Here is a 23,780-nt window from a genome sequence, read left to right as displayed (position 1 = left end):
TTGGGTCATGACCGAAAGAACGAGATCCCGGATACAAGCGGCTGAAATGAGCTTCCTCCGTAGGGTGGCCGGGCACTCCCTTAGAGATAGGGTGAGGAGCTCGGCCATCTGGGAGGGGCTCGGAGTAGAGCCGCTGCTCCTCCACATTGAGAGGAGCCAGTTGAGGTGGCTCGGGCATCTATACCGGATGCCTCCTGGACGCCTTCCTCGGGAGGTGTTCCAGGCACGTCCCACCGGGAGGAGGCCCAGGACACGGCCCAGGACACGCTGGAGGGACTATGTCTCTCACCTGGCCTGGGAACGCCTTGGGCTCCCCCCGGAGGAGCTGGAGGTGGTGTCTGGAGAGAGAGACGTCTGGGCGTCTCTGCTGAGTGTGCTGCCCCCGCGACCCGGTCCCGGATAAAGCGGAAGACGACGAGTACGACGACGAGTATGAGTTGTTTTTGTTTACTCTTGTTGATGTTTATATAAAGTTATGAAAATCAATAAAAAATAAAATAAAATAAAAAACCTGCAAGAGGCTTGAGCTGACTGAGCTTGAGCTACTTTGCAGGAAGCAATGGGAAAATATTTCAGCCTCAAAATGTACAAAGCAGAGTCATACCCTCAAAAACCCTGCCTCTGTAATTGCAGCAATATGTAGCTCTTTTAAATCTATATTTGTATTCTGAAAATCATGCATCACTTTCCTTTTATTTTATTTTATACACCATTTTGTGTTTGTTGGTCTGTCACATAAAATCCCAATTAAATTGATTGAAGCTTGTAATTTTAATATGACAAAATGTGAGAAAAGAAACAGTCATGGGGTGTAAATACTTCTGCAAGGCGCAGTACAACACACTCTCTATTCTGCATTTCACTCAGACCAACATCATCTTCATCTTCCTCTCCCAACTTATACCAGCTGATAAACAAGCAAAATGTGGCCTTGGATTTTAGTGTTAGAGATGTCATGATCACCTTAAGTTGTGGAAGATTAAACCTTATTGTGTTTAATCATTAACCAAAAAACTGCAAATATAAACACAGGATGAAGGAGCAGCAGAGGAAGAGAACCCAGCAAAGCACAGCAGCACCATCATACCTTGATCGGTTCTCTGAGAACTCCTCTTCGTAGAGGACGAAGATTTTTTGGACTTTGACAACGTCCCGGATTTGTGCTTCCCTTTAGGGCTGCAAATATAAAACCAGAGTAAAAACACAGCATTTAGGAATCATTATAATAAAACACAAGCTTAAACCGATTTGTTTTGGCACTAGCTTAGAAATTACTTTTAAGAAAACTTCATACTTTCTTTGCTTACAGAGCAAGAAAGTTGAAGTTTATTCCAGTCACCACATTGGAATAAAATATCTAATTTGTCAGACTGTAAGTTTTTATTAAATGACACTCAGTACCTGGGGGATAGACGGTTTCGTGGGGAGTTGCCTCCATTGTGCAACCTGCTCCTATAACTGAGTCTCTGAAGAGTGCGCCGTTCGTTCTGAATGGCAGACTTGTGATCAGAGATGATGGAGATGATGTGTTTTTCAAAGAAGGCTGACAAGTTGAGAGTCATCGCATAGATCTAGACAGAAAAGATCATCAAACTTAGTTAGTACTGCATTAGACTTTAGATCTTCATGTGTTAACTTTTACTTGCTAATTTTACCTCAGGCTGGCTCACTTTACCTGTGATTTCTTGTTAGGTGTGTAAGCTTTAGAGTTGCTGAAAATCAGGCGGACATCTTTGGCGAACTCCATGGGATTTTCGTAGTTTCCAGCCACCAGTGTCTCTGACACTGTGCCTAGATCCATAGGGGTGTCAATGATGTCCCGATAGTCCTGAGAAAAAAGAAAACAAAACTTGTTTCAGCGTTTGCTTTTTTTCATGAAAAGCCTTACAGTTTAATTTCAAATGCTGGTCGTTCGAGATGGTTTTACCGGATATTCAAAGAGATCAACAGGCCGCCTGAACGGCCCTGAATCGGGGGAGGCCAACATCCGACGTAGCAGCTCTCTGCACTGACCTCGCCATGCTTTTACATCAAAATCCAAACCCCGCTTCTTAGAATTTGGCTGGGCTCCCTAGAAGAAACAAAATGAAGTTTACTGAGATACTGGAGCTACCGTTTGTTTTTTCTGCTTCAAATGTCCAAACATCTACTTAGAAGAACAACAGCAGACTCTTGTTTTTACCCGCTGTCCTGTAGAAGTCCCTGGGGTGTCAGAGTCCACGTCTAAGTCGATCTGTGAAGGAAGATGAACAAACTCAAAGTAACAAAAATAATCTAAAATAAAAGCAGCACTTATTACATAAAGGAAACGTGCGCTGCTTGGAACATCTCAAGAGTCTCACCTCAGCTTCCCCCCCACTGCTGACCTCAGACCTCATTCTGTGATACAGGTCCAAGATGTCTGTGCAGCTCTGGTCTCTGATGACAGCAGGTCAAGGAATCAGATAAGTGTTTCCAAAGTATTTACACCCTTTGAACTTTTTGCACATTTTGTCACATTAAAAACCCACTTCAATGCGTTTCATATAAATTGTATGTAAAAGACCAACACAAAGAAGTGCATAATTGTTAGGTGGAAGAAAAAGTACAGAATAAAAATGTGAACAGTGGAGAACGCGTTTGTATTCAACCAACTTTAGTGAGTTCTTTGCAGAAGCAGCCGCAAGTCTTTTTGGGGGTATGTCTCTCTACCAGCTCCTATAGGAGAGTCTGTCAATATCAGTTTTCCCATCTTGCCATAGATTCTTAACTGGATTTAGATCTGGACTTTGATTAAGCCGTTCAAACACATGAACATCCTACGATCTAATCCTGGGACTTGCAGTAGGACTGATGTTTAAGGTAATGTGTTGTGTTGGCTTTACAGCTAGTTCAAAAGGTTCAATAAAGGCCAGATTTGCGGAGGGCAAGACTAATGGAAATTCTGTCAAGGCAGTTTATTTCAATGGATTTTATTTAGGAGCATAAATGCCATATGCTTGCCACACTTTTAAGATTTTTTTTTCACAAAAATAAAAACAAAAAACAAAACAACCTAAATTATAACCATGTACTTCATTCCCCATCACAGCTGTACACTACCTTTTTATGGTCACATACAATCTCAACAAAATGCATTGAAGTTCTAATAATGAAAGTGGCCGTAATCGGGGTTCCCGCAAGGTTAAAAGAGTTGAATTTAAGGCTTTAAAGTTTAAATTTAAGACCAACATAAATTACAAATAAATACCCTGAACCAGCCTATTGCCCATTAAACAACAGGCTTCCTTGATTTATTGGCAAACCTCAATACATCTAATCTTTCTCATAATGAAAGAGCTGGTAGAGGAAATATTAACAAAGAGCATCTCCAGAATTCCTAACAAAATTTTAATAACCAAGTATAAAATATATCTATATCCACATATATGCTCCTAAGCTCAGAGATCAAATTAGCATCTCGTGAGCAGTTAGAGATGAAACAAATTGAGCAGCAAACAAAGTTACAAAGTCCGTTTAGGATTTTAATCATATCATTCCAGCGCAGCATCAGCGAGATTACTGAAACATTCAAACTTTCATTTTTGCTCCTAGCTTCACTGTGGAAACTTGGCAACAAGTTGCTGAAGTTCAGATGTTAAATATAAACAGCAGTAGAAACGCCAACGTGTGTTTCAGAAGCTCTGTTCTGTTCAGCGCATCGATTAAATGTGGCTTCAGCTTTGGGCTGAGACCGCTGAGCAGCTAGCACGAAATGCATTCTGGAGCCTCAAACAATCAAAAACAAACCTGTTTCAGGTGCACCAGGAAGCCCCAAAGGCACTTTCTGCTGCCTTGCTTTATAGGTCTTGTAGTTTGATCCCAGTGTAAAATAACACATACAGGTCCTTCTCAAAATATTAGCATATTGTGATAAAGTTCATTATTTTCCATAACGTAATGATGAAAATTTAACATTCATATATTTTAGATTCATTGCACACTAACTGAAATATTTCAGGTCTTTTATTGTCTTAATACGGATGATTTTGGCATACAGCTCATGAAAACCCAAAATTCCTATCTCACAAAATAAGCATATTATTAAAAGGGTCTCTAAACGAGCTATGAACCTAATCATCTGAATCAACAAGTTAACTCTAAACACCTGCAAAAGATTCCTGAGGCCTTTAAAACTCCCAGCCTGGTTCATCACTCAAAACCCCAATCATGGGTAAGACTGCCGACCTGACTGCTGTCCAGAAGGCCACTATTGACACCCTCAAGCAAGAGGGTAAGACACAGAAAGAAATTTCAGAACGAATAGGCTGTTCCCAGAGTGCTGTATCAAGGCACCTCAGTGGGAAGTCTGTGGGAAGGAAAAAGTGTGGCAGAAAACGCTGCACAACGAGAAGAGGTGACCGGACCCTGAGGAAGATTGTGGAGAAGGGCCGATTCCAGACCTTGGGGGACCTGTGGAAGCAGTGGACTGAGTCTGGAGTAGAAACATCCAGAGCCACCGTGCACAGGCGTGTGCAGGAAATGGGCTACAGGTGCCGCATTCCCCAGGTCAAGCCACTTTTGAACCAGAAACAGCGGCAGAAGCGCCTGACCTGGGCTACAGAGAAGCAGCACTGGACTGTTGCTCAGTGGTCCAAAGTACTTTTTTCGGATGAAAGCAAATTCTGCATGTCATTCGGAAATCAAGGTGCCAGAGTCTGGAGGAAGACTGGGGAGAAGGAAATGCCAAAATGCCAGAAGTCCAGTGTCAAGTACCCACAGTCAGTGATGGTCTGGGGTGCCGTGTCAGCTGCTGGTGTTGGTCCACTGTGTTTTATCAAGGGCAGGGTCAATGCAGCTAGCTATCAGGAGATTTTGGAGCACTTCATGCTTCCATCTGCTGAAAAGCTTTATGGAGATGAAGATTTCATTTTTCAGCACGACCTGGCACCTGCTCACAGTGCCAAAACCACTGGTAAATGGTTTACTGACCATGGTATCACTGTGCTCAATTGGCCTGCCAACTCTCCTGACCTGAACCCCATAGAGAATCTGTGGGATATTGTGAAGAGAACGTTGAGAGACTCAAGACCCAACACTCTGGATGAGCTAAAGGCCGCTATCGAAGCATCCTGGGCCTCCATAAGACCTCAGCAGTGCCACAGGCTGATTGCCTCCATGCCACGCCGCATTGAAGCAGTCATTTCTGCAAAAGGATTCCCGACCAAGTATTGAGTGCATAACTGTACATGATTATTTGAAGGTTGACGTTGTTTGTATTAAAAACACTTTTCTTTTATTGGTCGAATGAAATATGCTAATTTTGTGAGATAGGAATTTTGGGTTTTCATGAGCTGTATGCCACAATCATCCGTATTAAGACAATAAAAGATCTGAAATATTTCAGTTAGTGTGCAATGAATCTAAAATATATGAATGTTAAATTTTCATCATGACATTATGGAAAATAATGAACTTTATCACAATATGCTAATTTTTTGAGAAGGACCTGTATTGCTGCAGTGAGAACTACATCACATGGGAACGACTGAATGCAAAAAAAAAAAAAAAAAAAAAAAAAAGACTGGTTTTAATTCGTTTTCTTATTTATATTTAAGCTTGTTCAAAGTAGATGTAATTTAAGACATTTAGATTACTAGGTGTAGAACTTTTTTAGACCCTGCAGAAACCCTGTGTCATGTGACAAAATGTTAAATTGTTCAAGGTGTGATTATCTTTGTGAAAAGTAGATATTCCATTGTTACAGCATCAGTGAAGAGGCTATATTAATGCGAGAGGTACAATATTTATTTTAGTGCCATCTTACCCAATGTAGTGGAGAAGAACATCAGTAACCACCTTGGCAGCTGCTACAATTGGGCTTTGGGGTTCATTAAAAGTGCGAGCATTGTGCTCAATATAACGCACCTCCCACATTAATGCCGAGATACGCCTGCAGCAGAAAAATACGTCAGTGAAAGACTTGGAGGGACTTTGTGTGAATAGCGGAAAGAAACACGTGAACTTCTGTTTTTTTTTTCACCTGTAAAAGCGATTGTCCAGCCGTTTGCGGATCGTGCTGAGGTCAGTGGGGTAAGCCACCGCGGTGCAGTAAAGCGGGTACTCCTGGAGGTTTACGGGTGAGGCAAACGCCTTCGCCACATCTGTGGGCAAACGAGTGTAAGATCAGATTAAGCTACATGTAAAACAAGCACAGACCATTTTTCATAACAAAATCCGAAGTGCTTGAAGGCTACCGAGCTGAAGTAGCTGATCGATGCCGACGATGACCCTCTCACAGTCTTCATCTCGAGTGTGTGCTCCCCATTCTCCTTCCTGAGGCCTGTAGAGTAGAGCTTGCAGCTCCTCTTCCAACACCTCTACGCCATCCCCAACTTCTTCTGGCAAAGCAGCTGAAGAAAATCACACAAAAAGATTTAAAAAAAAAAAAACAACTTCTGGAAAACAAATACACATTTTTATGTCTAGGAAAAGAAAGAAAGAAAAGTCAAGAGTTTTTCTAATACTAATTTTACATCATTTGGAACCAATGAAAACATTTACTTAATAAGAATCAACAAAATGTAGTAAGTTGCTTCCAAATTAAGCTCAACATAATATTAAAAGGTAACTAACTTAAATAATAAAAAAACAAGTGTTAGGGAAGGAGAGATAGAGAGATGTGCAGATAACTGAAACCAGATATTTCCATAAACTTTATAAAAAGAACATTTTTCACATTTTCCATGTTAGATCAGATAGGATTCGCAATGGGATTTGCCTTTTAAACTCTATGAATTGGGTCAAATACTGTGGTTGCCTCCTACAACTTTCTGACAGAGGTTTCCTGGGATTTTGACCCATTCCTCCAGACAGAACCGATGTAACCGAGTCAGGTTTATAAGCCACCTTACTCACACACACCTTTTCAGCTCTGGCCAAACATCTTCTGTGGGGCTGAGATCAGGGCTTTGTGATGAATAGTCCAAAAAATTTACTCTGTTGTCCTTAGGCCACTTTGGTGGTATTCTCAGGGTCATTGGCCATTTGGAAGAACAATAAGTGTCCGAGCTTTAATGGTCTGATTTATTGAGATGTTGTTTCAATATTTAAACATTTTGATGCTATATTGTGAAATGCACCAGTCCCCCTGCAGCAAAACACTCCTACAACATGATGCTGCCACCTCAGTACTTCGTCATTATAGCCAAACACTTCAATTGTAGTTTCATCAGACCACAGGACATGTCTCCAAAACCTAAGGTCTTTATCCCTGAGTGCATTTGAAACCAATCTAGCTTTTTATGTTCCTTTCAGAGAAAAAGCTTTCTCTCTCAGAGTGGCCTTTCAGTCCTATGGGACTTGTTTCACATTGGATAATTACACTCTCCTTAGAAGAAAAACAAAATACCAAAGATGTTGGCTGAATCTCCGAGGTCGATGTGCAGATTTTGCACCAAAACACGTTCATCTCTGAAACACAGAACCCATCTCTTTTCTGAACAGAACGGCTGGTCATTCCCGTGGTGTTTTTAATACATCTGTCTGAACAGACGAACGTGGCACCTTGAAGACCAACCAGATTTGTGGAGGTCCACGATATTCTTCCCTATTAGGCAGTTTGGATGAATGTCACAAAAGGAAACAGTTTTTCAGGTGTTGCCTTAAAATATATCCAAAGGTGTGCCCCAGTTAACTCAGATGTTCTGAATCAACCTATTAGAAGATTACAAAGGCATGATATTACCATCTGGGTTTGTTTAAAGAAAGAGTAACCCTGGTGTATGTAGACTCCTGCATTTGAAGATACAAAAAAAAAAAAAAAAAAATCCACTTTCCTTATTTTGGCATTAGGCAAACAGAAATCATTTTGGGAATCCTAACTGACCAAAAAATAAGTTGTATGTATTTTTTTATAAATAAATATCTGGTTTCAACTGCAAACACAAATAATTTCTGACCTTCTTCTGGAATGGGCTCCATGTCCCACGGACTCATTTTCTCCTGCTCACCATTATCCCACCTGATTAAATGAAATAAAACACAGCTCCGTATTAATTGTTGAAATTATCTGCGCAAAGACCAACATGGCTGTAGAGTGGAGCACTCTTCGGGCAGCTGTGCACGTCGACCTACTTCACTGCATAGCACTGAAACAGGCTATCCGGATACTCTGGCTGCAGGGGCTCCTGGTCCTCCACAGATCCGAACCACCAGGCGTCATCAATAATGCTACGAAACCTCGTCCCTGCAGAGAGGATCACATGTGTGTTTAAAAGAGGATTCACACAAATGAAATGTAAACATATCCTTTGGAAAGGCAGCTGGGGAGAAACAAACCTGGCAGCCAACTGCGCTCTTTAGCCTCGTTGTAGAACTGCAGCAGCACCAGAAAATCTATGACGTCTGGCATATCATGATACCTTGGAAATATGGGGAGGAGGGATGTGGTAAAATACATGTTCTTACATTTACTGTGACTTTTAATCAGTTGTTAATGCTGCACGGTGCCTAGTATTCATATCCCCTCTGGATTTTATTTAGGGGCGTCAGCGTAAAGAGGGCAAAATTTACAATGCATGTAAGATTGTATTCGTAAAACATTTTGAACACTATTATTTTACTTCTATTTCCCAATAATGCATGAAGGGGTATGACTATTTTTGCAAGGTGCTGTATATACTGCCTATCATTGCTCACTTTAAGGAGAAGGACTCGTTGGTCATCTTCCCTGAGACTGTGTCCAAAAACGCCAGCTTCAGGCAACAGAGGGTGGGTGGTCCAACTTCGTACTTGATTCCAACTACTTTCACAGATTCCTGGTCCTAAACAAGTGAAATAAAAACATTTGTGAATCTATTTTAATTGCTCACTTGAAAGCAAGTCCAGTTATTGGCAGTAAACGGATCATTAGATGTTCTGCATTTTGAATTTGGATTCAAAACTCCAATCATCAACATGTTTTTTGAGGTAATACAGAAGAAAAAAAAAAAAAACACAAAGCAGAGAGGACACATTTCAAAGGAGGCTGGTGTATTAGGGTCAGAAGTCTTCAAAAAAAAAAAGTATCTGCTGTCTCCAAAAAGCTTGCCCTCTAATAGAGGACATAAAGCTGGCTTTCCTCACCCTGAGGTTGAACCTGTTCCACGGCTGCTTCTGAATGTTGATGCTGTAGGCTTTGGCTCTGCGTACGGCCCGCACGTACGCTTGGTGGCCCTGCTTGAAGTAGATGAGCTGGGTGGGGAAAGGTGAACCATCATTAAACATGCATACAGTGCAATATGCTGCTTTGTTCAACGTCAGGGGAAAGGATCTCACTTCATCTCCCATTTGTGGGACAAAAGGAGAGCGCCGTGGGATGGTCTCCATTATCCATGAGGGCGGCAGCCACTCCTCCTCATTAAGTTCGGCCAGCGAAGATGTGGGTTTCTGGGTAAAACACAGAAACAAGTCAAGTTTATTTATATAGCGCTTTTCAGCAACAAGGCACTCTGTACACGAGGAAAAACATTACAATGACACAGAAAATCAAACACAGAAAAACAAAACAAATGACACTAATAATCCTTGGGAGTTTACTGGTAAGAGCTGGCTCTAATCCAATCTTTCTATTAGCTCATTAAGTCCTCTGTGGTAAGGAATTCATCCGGTGCTAGAAGAAAAATGATAATATTAATCCTTGAACTCGCTGGTATGAGGCAGCTGTGGTCCCATCATTCAAATAAGCTGGGTCGCTGGTATAAAACAGTTTTATTCCAAACTTTTTAAATACTAATAATGTTTGGCTGTCACTGATATGATATAGTTGTAATGCAATCCTTTTAAGAAATCTAAAATTCTCTGGTCATTGGTGTAAAAACAGCTTTAGTCCAAATTTTCAAATACTAATAATATTTGGCTTTTGTTGGTAATCCTTCTGAGAAATCTGAAAATCTATGAAAATGAATGAAATCACACATTTAGGAAGATGAGAAAAGAGCCCACATTAGGTAAGAAGAGGGAAAAAAAAAATCATATTTCACACTTTATCCTTAGCAGGATACAGTTTGAGATGTCAAAAAAACCTCAGCACAAAGAAGCAACAAGTTTACAAAACATCATGCAGGGGGGATCCAGTGAAGGCGGTGTGAAGGGGTGCATATGTTTATCTTGAGCATGTGCGTGTGTGCATGTGCGTGTGTGCATGTGCGTGTGTGCAAAGTAAGCCGGTGAAGCATTGTCACAGAGGCCATTGTCCTTGATGTTCATCAACTGGCTACACAGTTCTGGGCAGGTCCACAGATGTCCTCAGGGAAGGGAGGGGGCAGAGCGTCATGTTTATATAACTTCCAGGAGAAGTTGAAGATAGCCAGCCATCAAGGCCGTGCAGGGGAGCCAGATTCAGAAAAACAATAATTATTTGGGTTAGGCTGACTCTTAATTTTCCGTCAGAGTCTCGCTGGTGCTTCTCAAAGGCGAATCCAAACAGCCAAATTCCTGGTCTTTCTGCCAGATCCGAGCGAATAACTTTCTCCAAGATTTATCCCATTTCACCCCTGAGTCCAGGAACCGCAACCTGCCTGCGATCCTAAGGATCACATCCAGTCTGCGATTCAGCTCACGTAACATCTCAGTCTGAGTGTTGATCGCTCTGAAGATCCCATCATGCATGTCAGGCACCCTTCCAATGGCCAGAACAGCTGCCGACGTTTTTCGAATTTCTCGATATGCCAGGTAACCGCCAACTCCAAAAAGCAGAAATCCTGATATCAAACACCCAATTGTGTCCATATCTTCGATATCCTCGACTGACATTATTGACAAACATACAATCCTCCACTTCTGCCAGGAGTCCATTGTGTATCCAGAGAAAAATGTCTCGTATGGACAAGAGGGTTCCCCTTCACCCTGTCCTCTAGTCGATAAAATTTGATTAATTGCATTGAGAGACCAGCTGACCAAATCCATAACTCAGAATTTTGGAAGATATGCAAAAAGAGGCTCCAAAAAGAAAGACAAGACAGAGCTGAAGCAGGGCAGATGTGGGAGGGTGCGGGAGACAGAGAAAAGCACATGTGTTTTTCAAAAATAAAATGGCATGGTTTTACTGTAAATGCGATCGGAACAGATCCCTCTAGCTCTAACCTGTTTGGGCTCTTTGGGTTTTTTCTTCTGCTCATTTTCCCTCTTCTTTGCCTCCTTGGTGGTCTCGTCACCGCCCTCTTCCTCTTCAGAGCTGCTGTAACCCGCGGGCCGCACGGGCCTCCTGGTCGGCCTCTTTGGTGGCTGGAGGTTGATCCCGGCGTCAGCGGTCCAATCTGAATATTCACTAGACGAGTCGCTTCAAATCAAAGATGGAAGATGTTAGTTGGATGATTAGAAACGCCACCAGGGAAAACACAGCTCAGTTAAGCATATTTACCTGGAGCTGCTGTCACTCTGCCACTTGGCTTCATCCTCAGAGGAGGCGTCAGAATGCTCAGGCTGTTCTGCTTCCTGCAAATGCAAAGATAAACATTAGCATAATTAACTCATCTTGTTCTGCTTCAATTTTCAATAGCATTGCTACTAGAAATTCTATATGTCCAATTCAGACATAATGAAGCGTACCTCTCCACTGTCTGAGTCCATCTGGCTCTCCGGGTTACGTCTGTTGCTAGGATTTTGACTTCTGGTTCCTGGTCGGCGGACTTGAGCTGATCGGGTCTGATAGGAGTGACGCTGCTGCTTCTTCTTTGTCGGCCGCAGGGAACGCAGACGAGAACTTAGGGTATCACTCTAGATAATTTAGAGTATGGATAACAATGTGTTAATAAAAGGATTTGCATAGATACTCATTCTGAGTTGTGAACAAAATGGGCCTGGAGTAAAGCGTACCTTGAGGTTGCAGGTTGCTGGTTTTTTTCTCCTCTCTGCGTTGTACAGAGAACATTCCATGTCACCTTTGGCTTGTCTGCTTTGCTCCAGAACTCTTTACCAAAACAAGGGGAAACATTGTCTTCATAATGAACAGATTTACTTAAAATATAATACTCTGCAAAAATATGTCAAGTTAAAACCACAAAACTTCCAATTAGGATTTTATACAATAGAGCAGCAGGATTATGAGGAGGAAGGTAAGGGATACAAGATTTTCAAAATTTACTTCATTATTAGCTCCTTAGTGATAGTCTGTCACACAAAATTCCCTTAAAATACTTCCAAGTTTGTGGTTTCATCAAGGCCAATTTGTGAATGAATTTAAGAGGTGTGATACTTTTAGGAGTCAACGTGTGTGAAAAAAATCATTTTTTCTGCTCACCTGAATGTACCATGAGGCACCTCATTAACCACCACTCTGTGGCTCCAGGCTAGCAGGTCCCGCTCTGTGGCAACTTGACTACGAAGGGAATTATACTGCATCTGCCACACTCCATCCACCTGGCCGCTTCTGCGAGGTTCAACCCCAGGAGAGGAGGCCACCACCTCCGCGTCAGCAGCTGTTGAAGCATTCATTCATTTGGAGAGGTATTTTCAAAAAAAGGTAATTCTTAGAAGGGGAAATTAAACATTACAATATTTGACAATAAAACATGATATCTGGACTTTTGCCATCTTGTGCATCACTGAACACATACAAACGGGATATAAGTGCATAAAGAACCAACCCATTTCTCCATTGGCCTGTTCTGCATTCTGCCGTTCATCCTGCTCATTCTGTAGCCGTCTGATGAGATTGTCCAAAAGGCTTTCGCCATTTTCTGTTGTTTGCTGTCCAAGCACCTGCTCAACCAACTCTCCGTCACCTAATCAAGAACAAGGGAGATCTCCTACATTTACCCTGTGTTAATGCATCAGGAAATGTTTCAGTGATTCATGAATTTTTTTTACCGTTAGCCATGTATCCGAGCTGAGGTATTAGCTGTTCCTCCTTGCAGTTTTCCCTTCCAGGGACCAGCCGCTGGTGATGAGAAGGATGAGGATTGCCATCAACGTCCACCAGGAAGGGTGGCGGCATGAGGTGGGGGGCCTGCTGCGTCTGCTCATCCAGAACGTAGTTATTTGAATCCCGAATGAGAGGTCGGTAGTCCGTGTGGAAGAACATCTGGTCAGGAATCTTTAAGGAAGTAAGAGAAGACATGATGGGGCTGCACTATATCAGGAAAAAACAACCGTTATGCGATAATCATGGTGAATGACCTGATAATTAAATGACGTGCGACTAAAAAAGGGGTAAAACCAATAAAAATGCATTTCTGCCTTGTGTTTTTAGTAAATATGAACCCTAAATAAATAAATAATCGTTACAAATATATTCAGAATCTTCATCTACAACTTAACTGTAGTTTCTTCATTACTTGACCATCTTTCCACCTTTTTACTTTCTAAAACATTTTAATTCTGCATGAAATAGCTCGCCACTAAATATATTACAGGCATAGGGAGCCTGAATGCATGGCAATACATAAATAATTATCTCCACGGTGATCAGAGCTAAAATGTATGAGGTTACACACTAGAATGATTGCTAACAGATTATTTACATGCCATTTCAGCAGCACATCTGGAGCTCATGATTTCTGGTAACTCCACTAAACTTTAAAGATCAAAGTCTGCTTCTAGCTGTCTGCGGGCAAAGAGGAAGAAAATCTGCCATTCAAAGTATTATTTTATACTTTTCAGTTCAATTCAGTTTAATTTATATATATATTGAAGAGTATAAAATAATACAGTCAGTCTTCTGATCTATGCGGCAATCTCTGTATCAATTTTCTTTGTTTATTAAAAAGTGCATTAATTGTTCAACAAGAGTCAGAATTGTAAGTTTGACAGATGTGCATATGGTGAGATCTCGATTATCATCCAAATAAGCATCAACAGAAAACCCAGCATCCTAACTTTCCTGTACTTCTATTTATGGAAGAGGAGGTCACAGATTATGAGTCAATAGATGCCAGGCTAATACCTTTTCATATGGTCTGCTGCAGCCGAAGCCAAAAATCAGCAGATGTCCATGCGAGTCTGTGCAGGAAAAGTGTTGTCCATCAGCTGAGAACTTGCAGTCAAAAATGGCTCCATGGCCCTGGCCTTCAATCTGAAAACAGGATTTCAACATCAACCCAATGCTAATAAACAAATAACTGCTGGCTCTGCAAATCTCTAGGGTGATCAGTTACCATGTTAAAGAAATTTCGGATCTTGACTCCTTTGCTCAGGTCCCAGATGTAAATGTTGCCATCATGGCCTGCAGACAGCATAATGCGGGGGTCGAAGGGGTGCGCCTCCAGCACATATACTTCATCATCATGTCCCTAAAGAAGGCAGTGAACACATATAACAAAAACTTGCTTGCTTGAGTTCAACGCATTAAAATGTTGCGTCTACTTACAGACAAGACATGCAGAAGCTGGCCAGCAGTGGCGCTCCACACTTTGAGCAGATAATTTGAAACTGCTGTGATGACGGTGGTGTCAGTGCGATCCCAGGCAACCATGGTCACCACCAGCTTGGTTTTATCATCCCCATTAGCAACAGCAGTCCTAAAGGAAACACAAAACCTTAAATGAATAAAAATGTTGTTGCTCAAACCATCTGTTACATTTAATACATTTTAGACTGCTCTCTCACCCAGGAAGCCTTGCAGCTATGTCTAAAGTAATGCTTTTCCACCCTTGTTGCTGGTAATGCCAGATCTTTGCAGTGCCATCACGACTGCCACTAACAAACCTGAGGCTGGAAACACATCAGATCCGATCAGATCCTCATAAACTACATAAATACAAATAAAAACCATCTCAAAACCTTTTTAGTTCTTACCTGTCACTGTTATTGCTAAACTGGACAACCACGACTTTATCCTAAAATGACAGGAAGGAAAAGAACTAAGATTAATCAAATTTGAGAGACAGAAGAGAGCAAAAATGATGAGAAAACCATGTTTAGTTCTTACCGTGTGAGCATCCAGCTCAGAAACCTTCATCGGAGTTTCCGCGCCGAGGTAGTAGACTCTGATCATGTGATCCGTGCCACCAGTGGCCATAAACATACCGCCTAGTAACAGGAAACACAATAAATTTAAGAGACAAAAACACACTGAACATATAAATCAATACATCTAAATCCATTTTACAAACATACCTCATCTTTTTTTTCTAAAATGTTACATTAAAGAGTTTATGGTTTGCAGAACGCAGGGTTACCCAATCTGTAGCTGGTTGGTGATGGTTTGTAAAAAATAACCATCAGACAATTGCATAAAAAAAAGCAAATGTTCATTGATATTTAACAATTTTGTGACTAGTTTGATATCTAATAAGAGAAGATAAAAATACCATCATGATTTTCCATAGCTTATCTCCATTAGACTGAATACTGATGGGTTTTCTGTACAGAACTCAGTGCATCACCGAGCTCTGCAAGAACTTTAAATTGGTGAAGCACTGTAAAAGCAAATCTGGGTAAGTGCATGCAGAAGAAATCACCTAAAACCTTTGATTTTTTAACTGATAACAAAGAGGCTCTGAAGCCAGGAGTCGTTTTTTATTATTTTCACCGCGACTAAAGTATGAGCCGATGCTTGTGTTTTTTTCTCCTCCCATCTCCGTATTGCTACATGTGATCCCAAGGCCCCTTGACAACATGACAATTACATTGGCATTTAAACTGCTGTCTGAAGAACTTGAAAGTTTCCTTGTTCTCTCAGACACCAGCCTACATGTGCAATTTGGAGCTGTGTGCTTCTCCCCATCTGGAAGCCTGAATAGGAATAATCTATGTGCCACATAGACTAGCTGGCACAGATTTCTCTTTTTTTGTTACAAAGAGTGTGGATGGTTTGTTTCAGCTGGTTGATGGGACTCTTTTTGCAGGACCACAGGTACCTACTAGCCATGGGGCCAAAAGTTAACGATAACTCAGGCTTCTTGGACTCTGCCAGTCTTGTGTGAGCGGAGTTAGGTTCTACTTTGCCATAGGGTCATCTTCTGCACTCCTCCTTCAAATTATCTAATGAACAACTTCTGCAGGTTCCCACAGACCACATGTCATAGATAGGCAACCACACCCATCATACTCCTTTATGAAGCACCCAAATATGCTGGCATTATGACCTCTTCACAGATGTTTCTTTAGGCACTCAAAACAGTCAGGGGAATCCCACACTTCATTACAGGTAAAGTTGAGCACCAAGACCCTGCAGGGACCAGTGTTGTGGTGGGGTCATTGCAAAGGAGGCCTAAAAGGAGGTTGTATCCATGTTGTTTGCCATTAGTATACCCCCTCAGAACTAGAAAGTACAGTTAGAATACAGTTTATTGGATCAGATGTGCATACCCACTGTTCTGGTTTCAGTCAGTTCATTTTGATCAGTTAGCATTTCATTGTCCAGGTGTGCTTAAACTAAGAGGCATGTACATGAACTCACCGCTACTGAAAGACGAAGTGGAGACTTGGACTCCTGGTCGTGACCGCTCAACAAACTTCACTGGCTGATCACTGAGTAAAAATACAATAGAGATTTTTATGATTCAATAAATAAAAAAACAAAGTTAAAATGTTTGAAGAGATCCATGAATACTTACTCAAACTTCATACTGTGAGAGTGCCACTTCCAGAAACACACCATACCATCTGCACCTGTTGATGCGAGGTACCGCTTCATCCCTTTGGCTGCAGGACAAAACTAAAACCAGAGACAAACACCAAAAGTGAGATGGTGTAAGACTCAAAACTTAAATATGTGCAGCTTATAACTCTATATGGAAGCGTCCCACCCCTAAAGATTAATGCAACAGTGGAATCACCTGTATGGACGTGATAGAAGCAGCGTGGGCCAGCAGAATGGCGATGGGTGCACAGGTACGCAGGCACCACACTCTGATGACCTTGTCACAGCTTGCAGAGGCAATGAGACTATTTTCATAGTTCACAGCCATGTCACAGATCTCTGCCGAGTGGCCGCGGAGTGTAGACAGGAGCCGGCCATCGTCTGTGGCCCAGATTTTCACCAGGCAGTCATCTGAACCCTAAAGCAAGGCGAAAACAATATTTCCAACTGGATATGCATGAAACAACGTTGCAATAACCTTTGCGTCGCTGAAAATATCAGTCACCGTAAATATCCGCCGACCGGTGCGGTCAAACGCCACACAGTACACTGAAGAAAGGTGGCCAAGAATCCGTTTGTGTATCTTCATGTGTTGGTAGGAGGAAGACGGCAGGACCTGGCTGAAACGAGCTGTACCCGTGGCCTGGCGAGCACCAATGATGGACGCTTTGGGTCAAAGACAGAGGAGAATCATTATGACATCGAACCAGAAATGTATGAAACACATACTTTTATAACAAACATCGCCAACAAACCTGACTCACCAACATCAGTTCTGTCAGAAGGAATTGGCAAAAATTACGGCAAACAATTGCGAGAAGCTTGTTGAAGGATACCCGAAATATTCACCCCAAGTCATACAGTTTAAAAGAAAATTTGGCTAAATACTATGGAATGTATCAGCTGCATGATGGCGCAGTTGGTAGCACTGTTGCCTTGCAGCAAGAAGGTCCTGGGTTCGATTCCCGACCGGGGGGCTTTCTGCATGGAGTTTGCATGTTCTCCCCGTGCATGCATGGGTTCTCACCGGGTACTCCAGCTTCCTCCCACAGTCCAAAGACATGCCTGTTAGGTTAATTGGTAACTCTAAATTGCCCTTAGGTGTATGAATGAGTTGCTTGGTTGTCTGTGTGTTGCCCTGTGATGGACTGGCAATCTGTCCAGGGTGTACCCTGCCTCTCGCCCATAGACTGCTGGAGATAGACACCAGCTCCCCCGCGACCCACTATGGAATAAGCGGTAGAAAATGACTGACTGACTATGGAATGTAAGTAAACTTCTGAATGTGAAGTAAAAAAAAAAATCTGGTACTATTCTGGCATTTAGCAAATATAATTATAGTAATCCTAACTATATCTGGTTTCAACTGCTCTGAACTCATAAAACATTTTAATTCTAGGTGTTTTGAGTGACTGTGCTGCAGACTGTGACTTGTCCATGAATTCATTTAATAAAATGGCAGTTGTCAAATGTATTAGTTTTATTAATCGCTGCATTTAAAAACACCAGAAAATGATCATAAGCCTGGGTGCACTATGAGCAATGCTCAAGATATGCAGTTACAAATTTGTTCATAAAACATAGCAGAATCCTATAAGTATTTCCAACAATCTCTGCCTTAAAAATGTATAAATTAGGTTTGCAAATCTAGAAGTTATTCTATTTTGAAGTTTCTATATTTCCATAATACAGGTATTCTCATTTAGATGCAGGGCATCATTCTCAAGACAAAACTTTAGGGTAAAAACATATATAAGGAAATACAGAAAACATAGCTTTTTATAATAATGATGTTGAAAAATTATGTGGCACAGACTGCTTATTGCTCCTGGCACCCCCCTTATTGTAATAACCACAGCATGTGATAAACCTTTGTGCCAATTTGAAACATATTTCAGGAAAACTGCTATAATGTTGATAAACATATACATTCCTGTGTGAGCAGAAGAAGAGGAATTAGTTCTTCACATGCTGCTTCTTAATTGTAATAATAATGTACATTAGGTGATGATACTCATCTAAGGTTTTGGATTAAACTGAAGACATGGTGAGGACGAAACAACTTTTTGTAATGCATTCATGCATAAAACATTCATTCTGTCTTTGTTTTTTAACCCACAACTGCCCAGGTGCAAAGTAACGCAACGGTTTTACTTACCAACATTAGGAACATTCCCAAAAACTACTGGAGGTTCAGGTGGGCGTCCTCTGTGTAGTGCAGCAACGGCTGAGCCACAGCATACTTTGTGGGTACAACCTAGGTGTAACCAACAATTGATACAAATATTTCCAAACAAGATGTTTAATGATAGAAACCTACAATAATAATAGCAAAGGCCCAGTACAAAAAAAGACAGATGATAAAAGAAATTATACTGCATGCCTACTTTTGGTGGTGCGAAGCAGAGACTGCCTTCCCAGCCCCAGGAGTGTTTGGACTCCAGGAACACTAGGTGGGATCTCCTTTTCTATCAGAGGACCTATCTGCTGACAGACTTGGAGCAAATAGTCTGCAGGAATGTGCTGGTTCAAAGCCACCTGGAAGACATATACAACACTGAAATTAGTTGCCCTCCGTACTACAAGAACTATCTCAAAAGACAATTAAGGCATTAACTTTGTGCACGACTGAGCAGTGGTAAGTATGGTTTTGTTTCTCTAATTTTATGCTTGACGGACCCTTGTCAGCAGGTTGGAACCTAAACAGTTTTATTTCCATTTATTACTAAAATAAAATAAAAATAAATAAAAAATCCTCAGAGAGAGCAAAGTGTACCGGACTCAAATTCCTTGTTTGTGTGTACAAACTTGGCAACAGAGCTGATTCTGAAAAGCCTATCTTTTTGCTATTCAGCAAATGCACCATATCTAAGCGCCAACATGTTGCACATGAAACAACGCTCTTTGGTTTGGAAATTGCTACCGAGGGAAGAAGATGCTGTTAATGAATTTCAAAGTTGGTGATGATTTAAAAACGAAGTCAGAGGAAGTACAAAAGGTGTAAGGAGCATAGTTTGATTTGCTTCATGGGTTCATAAAATACCAATTTCTGAACCAAGGTAAACAAATAGGGCAATAGAATTTTGATTTTCTGCAATTTTTAACTTAAATTATTTCTAAAATATTTGCATTAAAAAAATTAATTGCTTAAAAATGTTATTTGGCATACAGTTTCCCTATCCGTAATACATCGTTTTTTTTTTTTTTTTTGCCATTTCAGTTTGTAATCATATACACTGCTCAAAAAAAAATAAAGGGAACACTCAAATAAAACATCCTAGATCTGAATGAATGAAATATTCTCATGAATACTTTGTTCTGTACAAAGTTGAATGTGCTGACAACAAAATCACACAACAATCAATGGAAATCAAATTTATTAACCAATAGAGGCCTGGATTTGGAGTCACACACAAAATTAAAGTGGAAAAACACACTACAGGCTGATCCAACTTTGATGTAATGTCCTTAAAACAAGTCAAAATGAGGCTCAGTATTGTGTGTGGCCTCCACCTGCCTGTATGACCTCCCTACAACGCCTGGACATGCTCCTGATGAGACGGTGGATGGTCTCCTGAGGGATCTCCTCCCAGACCTGGACTAAAGCATCCACCAACTCCTGGACAGTCTGTGGTGCAACGTGACGTTGGTGGATGGAGCGAGACATGATGTCCCAGATGTGCTCAATCAGAGTCAGGTCTGGGGAACGGGCGGGCCAGTCCATAGCTTCAATGTCTTCATCTTGCAGGAACTGCTGACACACTCCAGCCACATGAGGTCTAGCATTGTCCTGCATTAGGAGGAACCCAGGGCCAACCGTACCAGCATATGGTCTCACAAGGGGTCTGAGGATCTCATCTCGGTACCTAATGGCAGTCAGGCTACCTCTGGCGAGCACATGGCGGGCCATGCTGCCCTCCAAAGAAATGCCACCCCACACCATTACTGACCCACTGCCAAACCGGTCATGCTGAAGGATGTTACAGGAAGCAGATCACTCTCCACGGTGTCTCCAGATTCTGTCACGTCTGTCACATGTGCTCAGTGTGAACCTGCTTTCATCTGTGAAGACCACAGGGCGCCAGTGGCGAATTTGCCAATCCTGGTGTTCTCTGGCAAATGCCAAGCGTCCTGCAAGGTGTTGGGCTGTGACCACAACCCCCATTTGTGGACGTCGGGCCCTCATACCATCCTCACGGAGTCAGTTTCTAACCATTTGTGCAGACACATGCACATTTGTGGTCTGCTGGAGGTCATTTTGCAGGGCTCTGGCAGTGCTGCTCCTGTTCCTCCTTGCACAAAGGCAGAGGTAGCGGTCCTGCCGCTGGGTTGTTGCCCTCCTACGGCCTCCTCCACGTCTCCTGGTGTAAAGGCCTGTCTCCTGGTAGCGCCTCCAGGCTCTGGACACTACGCTGACAGACACAGCAAACCTTCTTGCCACAGCTCACATTGATCCTGGATGAGCTGCACTACCTGAGCCACTTGTGTGGGTTGTAGAGTCCGTCTCATGCTACCACGAGTGTGAAAGCACCACCAACATTCAAAGTGACCAAAACATCAGCCAGAAATCATAGGTACTGAGAAGTGGTCTGGGGTCCCCACCTACAGAACCACTCCTTTATTGAGTGCGTCTTTCTAATCGCTAAAGATTTCCCCCTGTTGTCTTTTCCATTTACACAACAGCTGTGAAATTGATTGTCAATCAGTGTTGCTTCCTAAGTGGACAGTTTGATTTCACAGAAGTTTGATTTACTTGGAGTTATATTGTGTTGTTTAAGTGTTCCCGTTATTTTTTGAGCAGTGTATAAATACAGATGTAAATAAAACACAAACACGGTTGTGTGTGATTATATATATATATATATATAAAAACATAGAAACAAACTAAATTCTCCGAAAGGTAATAGGGGTGGAACGATGAGGGCGAGGCTTGAAAACGCGGCAGCAATTTGATTGGCTGCTGAAGGTCTCTGTATCTAATTAAGCCTATCACGATCTGCCTGCCTCGACACAACCAACCCACCAGCCCACACAATAGCGAAGCCAGTATTTAGTTATTTATCAACAGGCCTATATTAAAATCAACGTTTAATACATTATCTTTACAATAAACGCATATTTCCATCGAATATTCTGACTGGTTTAGTTTGTTTTAAAAAAAACTGACATCCGCTAAACAAAAACCAGTCGATTAAATAAAAATATATAAAACGTTACACTTTCAATTAAAATTATCTATAAAACTGCAACTCACCCAATCTTGGAAGCTCCTTTTGAATATCTTCTCGTCCCAACTCCATCGTTGCGGAATCAACTAAAGTTAAAAACAACCCATTAGAGGCAACACGGAGCTACCAATTTCTACACGGTAAAGGACGAGCTCGTTATCAAACACCGACCTAAAAATTCACTTAGTTTCTTAGAGACAGAACGTTTAGATAGGCAACATTGGGGAGACCCCACAGGAGAAAAACAGAAAGCTGCAGCTGAACTTACCTCATACTCCTCCAGCTCCTCGATCAGAATCTAACAACAGACATACACAGTTAACCCGACAGGCTAGCGCTGCGGTTCGTTAAAACCAATCTTACCACAAAATTAATGTAACACGTTACCTGTGCTGCCTTTTTACAAGGCCCTGATTGCAGAAATCTGGCAATGAGGTAATACAGTTCTGAAAAGAAATAAATTTATGTTAGCTTTTAGCTAGCCGTGCTAAAGCTAACTAGCGTCTGGCTTCGCTCGGTTGCCAAGCTCACCAGCTGATGCACAACTCCAAACTGTGGAAATTCAAAATTATACGTGGTGAATTAAAAGGACGCTCAGCACTCACCCGCCTCGATGTGTGAACACTTTTCTTTTGCCATCACTCTTCTGGACAGGCGACATTAAACCAAAACTGATGTTTTAGCCTGCTCGTTAGCCGCCGGGCTAGCTAACAGTAGCTAAAACAGGCTATTGAATGGCCTCCTCCTTTCCCAAGTTATTGCCAATTACCTGCAGCTTTGTGTTAGCGCCCTCCAGTGAGCCGGTTCAATATTTGACGCTTTTTTTCCAGGTCTAAAGTGAATAAATTTTGCAAATAGATTACAACACACAAAAGTTTCAGCATAAACGAATATGTCTAGAGGGAATTTTAGAAGACTCAAAAGTAAACAACTGGGCTGGAGTGGACTGATTTGAATCAAATGTATTTGAATCTGAACCATTGCATTGACTCATTATATTGTTATAAATAAATTATATCGAGGGAAGTGGATTCTATATAAACCTGACGCGTTTCCTAAAATATCAGTTCCTGTGAATTGATGCTATAAAAAAAAAAAAAACAATTCAAAGTAAACATTTTAGTCAGTACAAATATATTTTTAAAACCATTAGTGTGGTTATATTTCTATGTGACCATATATACAAAGTTAGTTACTCATTCAGTAATTCAGTGCCTTGCTAAAATAATCATAACCCTTAAACTTCATGTTTAGTCATGGTACAACCACAAACGTCAGTGCATTTTATGTGATACATCAGTATAACATGGTGTACAATTAAGAATGGGAATGAAAGAGACACATGATAACGCAACATCAGTCAGATTGTACTGATAGCTCTGTAAACATCATTTGAAGTCTCGTCGTTTCTACATTGGATCAAGATCTTGACTGGATCATTCTGTCTAGTAAAAATGCTTTGATGTAAACTATTTCCTTTTTTTCTCCTGGTTGTACAGTGGGGAGAACAAGTATTTGATGCACTGTCAATTTTTCAGGTTTTCCCATTTGCAAACCATGCAGAAGTCTTTAATTTTTATCATAGGTTCTCTTTAACTGAGTGACAGAATCTAAAACAAAAATCTAGAAAAAACACATTGTGTGATTTTTAAATAATTAATTTGCATTTTAGAAATATTTGATACATAAGAAAAACAAACCTAAATATTTGGTACATAAACCTTTGTAATTACTGATAGACGTTTCCTGTAGTTATTGATGAGGTTTGCACACACACTGCAGCAGGGATTTTGGACCACTGCTCCATACAAATCTTCAGATCCTTCAAGTTTCGGGGCTGTCGCTGGACTTTCACCTCCCTCCAAAGATTTTCGATTGGGTTCAGGTCTGGAGTCCTGCTGGGCCACTCCAGGACCTTCATAAACAGATTCTTCATAAAATGAAGAACATTATGGAGAACCTTGAACATCCTCTTCATGAGACTGTCCTACAACAACAGAGTGTCTTCAGTCAGAGGCTTCTTCAGATCT

The 23,780-nt window shown here is 41.4% G+C and overlaps 1 protein-coding gene across 2 annotated transcripts in view; it reads right to left on the bottom strand.

Annotated features, from left to right (window-relative positions):
• brwd3 (bromodomain and WD repeat domain containing 3) overlaps positions 1-22,667 on the bottom strand; it is a 29,093-nt gene extending 6,426 nt beyond the window's left edge. For both annotated transcript variants that reach the window (XR_007040361.1, XM_047379737.1), the window contains exons 1-38: positions 22,356-22,667; positions 22,138-22,196; positions 22,019-22,048; positions 21,777-21,836; positions 18,910-19,060; positions 18,681-18,779; positions 17,028-17,188; positions 16,719-16,940; positions 16,497-16,597; positions 16,340-16,410; positions 14,867-14,967; positions 14,734-14,774; positions 14,545-14,649; positions 14,306-14,456; positions 14,094-14,228; positions 13,883-14,011; positions 12,808-13,033; positions 12,585-12,722; positions 12,239-12,416; positions 11,815-11,908; positions 11,548-11,715; positions 11,360-11,433; positions 11,083-11,278; positions 9,277-9,387; positions 9,085-9,192; positions 8,659-8,783; positions 8,299-8,381; positions 8,095-8,206; positions 7,920-7,981; positions 6,216-6,371; positions 6,002-6,122; positions 5,786-5,911; positions 2,343-2,418; positions 2,183-2,233; positions 1,928-2,071; positions 1,676-1,828; positions 1,402-1,571; positions 1,088-1,176 (exon numbers count right to left, since the gene is read on the bottom strand). Coding sequence is in view for 1 of the 2 variants with exons in the window: in XM_047379737.1 (XP_047235693.1) it covers positions 1,088-1,176; positions 1,402-1,571; positions 1,676-1,828; positions 1,928-2,071; positions 2,183-2,233; positions 2,343-2,418; positions 5,786-5,911; positions 6,002-6,122; positions 6,216-6,371; positions 7,920-7,981; positions 8,095-8,206; positions 8,299-8,381; positions 8,659-8,783; positions 9,085-9,192; positions 9,277-9,387; positions 11,083-11,278; positions 11,360-11,433; positions 11,548-11,715; positions 11,815-11,908; positions 12,239-12,416; positions 12,585-12,722; positions 12,808-13,033; positions 13,883-14,011; positions 14,094-14,228; positions 14,306-14,456; positions 14,545-14,649; positions 14,734-14,774; positions 14,867-14,967; positions 16,340-16,410; positions 16,497-16,597; positions 16,719-16,940; positions 17,028-17,188; positions 18,681-18,779; positions 18,910-19,060; positions 21,777-21,836; positions 22,019-22,048; positions 22,138-22,196; positions 22,356-22,389 (4,411 nt within the window). In the remaining variant the exon portion in view is untranslated. The remainder of the gene's footprint in view (positions 1-1,087; positions 1,177-1,401; positions 1,572-1,675; positions 1,829-1,927; positions 2,072-2,182; positions 2,234-2,342; positions 2,419-5,785; positions 5,912-6,001; positions 6,123-6,215; positions 6,372-7,919; positions 7,982-8,094; positions 8,207-8,298; positions 8,382-8,658; positions 8,784-9,084; positions 9,193-9,276; positions 9,388-11,082; positions 11,279-11,359; positions 11,434-11,547; positions 11,716-11,814; positions 11,909-12,238; positions 12,417-12,584; positions 12,723-12,807; positions 13,034-13,882; positions 14,012-14,093; positions 14,229-14,305; positions 14,457-14,544; positions 14,650-14,733; positions 14,775-14,866; positions 14,968-16,339; positions 16,411-16,496; positions 16,598-16,718; positions 16,941-17,027; positions 17,189-18,680; positions 18,780-18,909; positions 19,061-21,776; positions 21,837-22,018; positions 22,049-22,137; positions 22,197-22,355) is intronic.
• Between the last annotated feature and the right edge of the window lie 1,113 nt (positions 22,668-23,780).

This window comes from Girardinichthys multiradiatus, chromosome 11, assembly GCF_021462225.1.
Source record: "Girardinichthys multiradiatus isolate DD_20200921_A chromosome 11, DD_fGirMul_XY1, whole genome shotgun sequence".
In the NCBI taxonomy this organism is placed as follows: domain Eukaryota; kingdom Metazoa; phylum Chordata; class Actinopteri; order Cyprinodontiformes; family Goodeidae; genus Girardinichthys; species Girardinichthys multiradiatus.
The sequence above is the reverse complement of the archived record's forward strand: the minus strand, read 5'-3'. Positions and strand labels throughout refer to the sequence as shown.